The sequence below is a fragment of the Chaetura pelagica genome, unplaced genomic scaffold (assembly GCF_000747805.2).
Source record: "Chaetura pelagica isolate M959 unplaced genomic scaffold, ChaPel_1.0 scaffold341, whole genome shotgun sequence".
Classification (NCBI taxonomy): Eukaryota; Metazoa; Chordata; class Aves; order Apodiformes; family Apodidae; genus Chaetura; species Chaetura pelagica.
In genome coordinates this window covers 1,321,722-1,328,952 of record NW_009952151.1, presented here as the reverse complement: position 1 = coordinate 1,328,952, position 7,231 = coordinate 1,321,722, and the positions used below count along the sequence as shown (strand labels likewise).

The window sequence follows — 7,231 nt, the reverse complement described above, 5'->3', positions numbered from 1 at the left end:
AGACATTAAATGTTTATTTTCAGAACTGAGTCTAGTCCTTAGTAAGCTGAGAGCAGGAGGAGGAGAGCTTGGGGTGGAATAGGCCATTTCTGTGCCTGCTGCAGGGCCCTGACTGTCCTCTGCTAGTGCACGAGATGAACCTAGGTCCAGTCTAACACAGCAGTGCTAGCCAGCATCTTGGGTTTTATGAGCTGGTTGATTCACTTATTCAAACTTTTGAGTCTGTTTTTTCCCCTCTACAGAACTTTATTCTGACTTCAAAGGAGTTATTCTTGTGAGCAAGTGCAATGGTTGATGAATCTGTTTTGTTTTTTCTTCAAGATGATGATTTTAATAAGTAAAAATTAATACTAGTGAAGTGTGTTTAACAAGGGGCTCTGATTGATTTTGGTTTTGTATCTAAATTCCATGAAATGGAATTTTTAGTGCCCCAATTAACCAAAGAAAGCAAACTCTGGCAGATTCCCCCACCCCTGGGGGCCACGAGTGCATTTGTTATCTGACTGGTGTTCTCTGTGTGTATGGATGTGACACAGGAATAAAGAGGAACGGGTGCAGCAGTCATTTCTTTTCTTAAAAAAAGAGAAGAAAAAAAAATAAAAAGAGGAGGTGATAACTCGTTAAAGCACAAGCACTGCAGCTGCCAGTGGAGGCAGAGGTAATGATGGGTGTTTTCTGGGAGTTCACACACAAAGATGCTCTGCCAAACTCTCAGATAAGTTTGCTCCACTAATCAGACGCCTATTAATAACAGCTCAGATTTATGATACTTCATAACAGCACAAGAAGAAATATTCATCCTGTTATTGACTTTGTGGAGGAAGAAAACCTAATAAAGCATTAGGAGTGCTTAATCAATACACGTGTAGGACTGTGCCTGACTATCAGAATGAGCAGCTTTGTTTTCTATTCAGGCAGATAATTTATGGTTAGCACTGGAAGTGATGGATGTAATTTATGTTTTAGAGACAATTACTGTTCAAAGACAACTGTTAAAAAGCTCTTCCACAAAACGAAGGAAAAGACAAATGCAGCTTCTGGGCTATGAGCATTGTGCTTTCCAGCACATGCTCATGATGTTGTATTTACATGTAACGTGGCTATGATGGAAGTGCCTGCATTTGTGTGCACCACATTGCATCATAGCAAGTGGCCTTTAAAGTTCAAATCAACTTTCTCAGTTTTGGGGATTTTTTTCAGACATATGGTTTTGGTTATAGACCATCTGGGCCACAATTTTAAAAAACAGTGTCTCAACTTGCAAGTAAGTTAAGGGGTTACCTATTTACTTGAACTTTAGTGCTTTTTAGGAGCTTAATAAAATTATTTAGATCTGTACATGAGCAATTGTCAACTGTGCATTATGACTTGCAGACACTTGCCTGTATCACCTCCCTATAAAAGGGAATTGGAATACAGTTGCATATGTCCCCCTTTATTAATGTTCAGGCACTCAGATAAATGCACCTAAATGTATACCTCAATATTATAAACTGTATTTAGGCTTTGATTCTAATCATTATGAGTGTTTTGTACCTGAAAGTATTTGAATTATGTTTTCTGATCTTGGGAATTTGCATCTCTAAATTGCTATTAAAGTCAATATAAGTTGCCAGTACCTATTAGAGAGAGTAATCAAACCTCTTTCGTAGATTTAACATTTAGATTCCTGAAATTGCACCATCTTCATCATGGTATTCAGGAGAAAATCCCAACTGGGAAGAAGTGGCATTAGTGAAATGTTGTCTTCCTCCTAAATAAATATGTTCTCATTACTTTGGCCCCTAATTGAAGCACGGTGTGTTAGCCTAACACTTTTAAACTAATCAAAATAGCCTCCCCTCTCCATGTTGGTGGGCTTTGTTCATGTGGTATTGCAATAACAATGTGAATGATTTTACAGATTTTATTCCCCTTCAGTGATTTATCACAAGTCCAGCAAGCTCTGACATGCACTGGAGTCAGCAGCTCATGGGTCAGAGCACAGGTTGGCCCCAAAGGCTGGTCGCTGAAATGGCAAGTTTGCATCTGGTTGCATTAAATAAATAAAGTTGTTGCTCCTATACAGTTGATAAATACAGAAACCTTGGAAAATAGGTTTTAAGCAGCAGGCTGCAGTTATGAGATTCTCTTAGGTATTAAAAAAGTTATTTTTTATATTAATAGTTATTGAATAAACTTGTTGCACAGGTAAAATATACTTAAAAATACTTTCAGCTGTAGACAGTGAATTAGCTGGTGTGTCCCATAGATCTACACATGTAAATTGTTGCCAAAATTAAATGATGGTTCAGTCCATTGTTTTCCTGCTGCAGAACAGGGTTCCTTGCAAGGTTCCTTTCTCCTTCAGCTGGTCTGTCCAGTCCTGCACTCAGAGCAGGCTTAATCCCTTGCTACTTGTTAGAGATGCTGAATTCAGCTGCACACAGAGGACGTGCAGAGCTGCAGCTCTCACCAGTAGCTCAGTGTAGAGAAGACTTCTGCCTTCCCGTATTTCTGAATTTCAGCAGAAGACTGATTTTTATTTATTTTTATTCTTAATTTTCTTTCACCTGCTTGCTACACCTGAGATTTCAGCAGAAGACTGATTTTTATTTATTTTTAATTTTCCTTCACCTACTTGCTACACCTGAAAGCTAGTAGTAGTGCAGGTCACTTCTGTTAGACCTAAAATCGCAATTACCAATGAAAACCACTGTGTCCACTGTTTTCATTTATTTGTAGGAAATCTGAAATCACCAAGACTTGCAAAAAACTCAGTGAAGGGTTGCTTCCTTGGGGCCAGGAATGTCTTTGACTTGTGATATTTTCAGACAGGGAGTGAGTGGCATTGAACAAGAATAGAGAGATAAAGGGATTGGAATCGATCCATCTTCATTTAGCATATAGCTCCCAGGCATATTTAATTGGGAAAAGGGGTCTATTTAATGAAAAAAAAGGCATGCTTCCCTATATACTGAGTATTTGACAAGGTATTTAGGTAAAATAGTACCTTTTTACCTAGTACAGGGAGTGTGGGACATGGGCACATGTCTGCAGTCCAAATTTTTGAATGCTGGTGGATTTAAAATACAGTGGGTTTTTTCCACTTGTATGATAGACAGATCATATATAAAGTTAATATCAAGTTCATCTAGATGAAGGGGTTTTTTTCCAATTTTTTTTCTCCTTAAGCCTTCATGTGGCAGGATTGAAAGCTCACATAGAGTGTGTCTCCCATGGATAATGTTTTTTGTGTTACAACATTGGCTCTATAAAGAGCAGTGAAGCACTGCAGTAGCAAACATCACATTTACTTTTTTTGAAGCGCCTACAGTGTGTCATTACAGATGGATTGATAGTCTTGATAACATTGAACTTCTGGCAGACTTGTTACATGTCAGAAATTTTCTGTCATTTTTCTTGCTATTCAAAGGCAAATAAATATATTTGCAACCTTGAATGACATTGAATATGGAAAGGAGACAGAAATTTATCATTTGACAGAACTGGTTTTGTTCTGCATTATTTTTTTTTCCTCTTCTTTCCAGTGAAAAATCTGCAATTAGATTTTTAAATTCTGACTGATCTGTGTTTTAGGAATATAGAACAGCTGATTGCAGAGACATAAACCATCTTTTTACAAATGTAAAATACCCTTTATTACTTCACATTCAGATGGTTTATTTTTGTTCTTCTTGGACTGAGACAACTCCTGACCTTCCTTACTGGGTTTGCACAAAAAATTTGGCAGGATACAGGCAATGGAGAAGGTCTTGTACAAAGGGCAGGACAACGAAGGATGCAGTTGCTTAGAGAACAAATTTTCAGAGCACTAAGGCTAAAACTTGTTTGGTTTATACCCAGTGTGGTTATGCCTTCAAATGTGAGTGCTGTGAAATAGGGATAAAGCTGTATCAGAAAGCTTATTTTGGTGTCTTAAAACAAACTATAATTTAATTCTGAGTAATGCTGATCAGCTTTAAATGCTGTATTTGTTTTCAAGAGCTATGTTGATTAAAAAGTCAGATTTTCTGCATATAATGGAAAAAGCAGTGGATTTTTTGAGTAAGAAGCAGCAAAGAAAGGAAGGAAAACATTTCATCTAAGGATTCAAACAAATATGAAGGCAGAGACAAGCAAATCCTGGACAGAAGATGACAGTTGGAAGAAGATGAGGCTATCAGTCACACAGCATCAATACTGTTGTAGGGGAAAATTCAGAGATGGACCACAGCATTTTATGCTGAACCAGAAAGAAAAAGGTTTCTGGTTGCTCATGGAAAAATGCTGCAATCAGAAGAAAAAACATCCTATATATTAGTATTCAATAGCACTTTACACTTCCGAATGTATAACACCCTAGTGAAATCAAGAGGATAATTATTAGCTCCTCAGCTAGAAAGGTTTTCTTCCAATGTTTTTGTTCAAAATGCAGACAGTGGTGTTAATAAATAATTGGGCTGTATGTCATAGACCACATCACTTAGGTAGCATTTTATGCTAGGAGGTCATGTAGCATTAGAGGTACCAAACAGCAGAGAAGAATAAAGTAGTTCTGCCCATTATTTTGTTTAAAAGAAATAAAAGAGCAAGAGATTTTATTAGTTTTCAATGCTGTTAGTAAAAATAGAAGTCAAAGCTGTGGAGCAGGGTTATTACGTGGCTCATTACTGTTTATTACCACAAGGCACATCAAGATGTCTGCTAGTTATAAGAAGTAAATCATTTGGAACATGCCTGCTTTGTCGTTCTTCTGCATGATGCTCAGCACTAGTTGCCTTCTTCCTATGCTTTGAGGGATATGTCTAAAATCTGTTGCTTGTCATCTGTTCTCTCTGTCTCTTGCTGAAGAGAAGGGAACAGATGAACGTCTTATTTTTGGTATGATTTGGTTTTGGGCAGAGGGGAATGTTTTTCTTCTGAAAAGTTTCTGTCTAAATCATGTTGTCATGAAGGCAAGAAGAGCCACACTGACTTTCTGTGAGTTAGGGTTTGGTATGTTATGTAGCACTGAGATAAGAGTGTATATATATATATATACATATTAATAGCTATTAATAGCTTACCAGTATTTTTCAGTATCACTGTGCACAAAGGAAGTTTTTTTGTGTTGGTAATTGCACTAAATTTGGACCTGTAGTAAAGATGGATTTACTGTGTGCCTCTTCAGCTGCACTTTAGTAAATGGTGGTGGTTTGTGATACACTTTTCCTTTAGCTTTCCAATAGTATGAAACATCCCCAAAAATTATTTTAACCTTTGACTTTTAGCCAGGCTCAGAAATGAGCTCATAAAATTAAGGTCAAACTCATGGAAGAACTACTAAACCTTGGTACATGTTAGACTCTAATAGCTAGGGATTGTGTTTGAAAGGCTGTCATCTCTCTTGCATGAATGTGAAATTCTCTATTATTTATTTTATTTGATGTGACAGTACATGCTATTTCTTTTGTCCTGACTTTTATTTGAAGTTTTTGTTTGTTTGTTGTTGTGTTGTTTTTTTTTAAAAACCCACATTCTCCTACTGGATGGAGAGCTGCTAATATGAACTGCCTGTGATTTTTTCACAGTCAGGATGATACTTATCTTCTGTTGCTTAATCTTCCTCATCCTGCTTTTCTTGCTCTCTAGCCTGAATCTAACGTGTGATGTCTACCTGTGCCAGAGGCCTTGTGGATGTGAGATCTGTCACCTGCATCCTTGTGCCAGGCTTTGGGAATTTGCTGTGCCCTCTTAGCCCTGGCTTTCTCCATACCAACATGTTGAGGAGGCCTGCTCTGCCAACCTGCCACTTAATGTCAACAAATTGAGTCAAAGATGCCCAGAGCTCATTATTCTTGTGCAGGTTGGTTGCTGTCCCTCCTTGCTGCATGAAGCATGTGTCTGTGTGACATTAATGCTTCAGAGAGAGCACAGCAAGCAAGACAGCATTGCACAAGGATGCTTTCCAGAATACAAGAAATCAATGCAGCAAACACCTGCTGCCTTCCTTATAGTTAATATCCCATTTGACAAATTTTCTACTTTGGAAATACTTCCCTACCATCTGTTGTCTCTGATCCTGTTCAGCAGAGCAGCATTACTGGCCTGATAAATTTTATCATGTTTCTTCACAAGTTCTTATGCAGGGTATATAAGTACCCAGGTTAAAAAGAAAATGTCTTCACTATTTTTTTTTCTCCACCATTTGTTAGCCTATTTATTAATTTATGTGGTTCTTTAATGTTCTTCATTTGTATGTAAAGATGAGATATTTCCTATTCAAAATCATGCAGACAAGCACAAACTTGACCAGGTGAACCATAAGGTGTGTAGAAAGTAGTGCACACATCTGAAGGAAAGAAGGACCTTAAGTGATTTACATCTTCCAGAGGTTTTTCATCTTTGCCATGACTTCTAGTAGCAACCTGATGTACAAATGAGCTGGTGGAAATGACAGTATAAAGATTGTTCCTGATCTTGCTGCACAGAAATGAGAAGCTGGTGAATTGCTATGGCCTGCAGCTGGAGCTGGTGGCCTCTGCAGCTTTCCTTGTGCAGAAGTTGGGGAGGCAAAGCCCACCCTTGCACTTCTTGATTGAGTTGTGGGGCACAGCAACATAGCTGGGAGTCACTGCTCCTGTGGTTCCCTTCAGGGTCCTTAGCTATAGGTCTCAAACTTACTCATGTTGTCATATCAGAGATTGTCCTCAAATAACCAGGGAATGTGGTCAATGCCCACTCCTCCCTGACTGCCATGTGCTTCCTTCTGACAGACATAAACGAGTGCACCTCTGAGAACGGCGGCTGTCAGGACCAGTGCTGCAACACCATTGGCAGCTACCACTGCAAGTGTCCAGCGGGCCAGAAACTGGGGGAAGATGGAAAATCGTGTGGAGGTAATGTTTTGTAGCTATTAAGAATTTGTAGAATTTGTAGAAGACATTAGAAAAGGAAAGGAAATATTAGCTTTTATCTGGAGCCAGCTGAGGGGTGTATACTCAGAGTTGTCAAGAGTGCAGATCTTCTGTCTGGATTATGAAGATGCAAGTGTAAGAGCACTTCAAAGGGCTGGGCTTTTGTTTTATTTTCATGAAGCAATGTTATCACTTAACCTGGATTGGCTGTTCCATGTTCTGATTATGGAATTTCCATAATCAGGATCATCAATTTAAAAACCTGAAGAAAGTGTCCATGTTTGATAACATTTTGTCTGTCTCTAAAACAAAATGGTTCTTATCAGGAAATACACATACACTTTTGCATTTCA

General features: G+C 38.3%; 1 protein-coding gene across 1 annotated transcript in view; it reads left to right on the top strand.

Moving 5' to 3' along the window:
• The window catches only part of LOC104396990 (multiple epidermal growth factor-like domains protein 6), a 174,015-nt gene that overhangs the window by 84,201 nt on the left and 82,583 nt on the right, over positions 1-7,231 (top strand). The window contains 1 exon segment of the mRNA XM_010006906.1: positions 6,738-6,860. Within this exon segment, the coding sequence (XP_010005208.1) occupies positions 6,738-6,860 (123 nt within the window).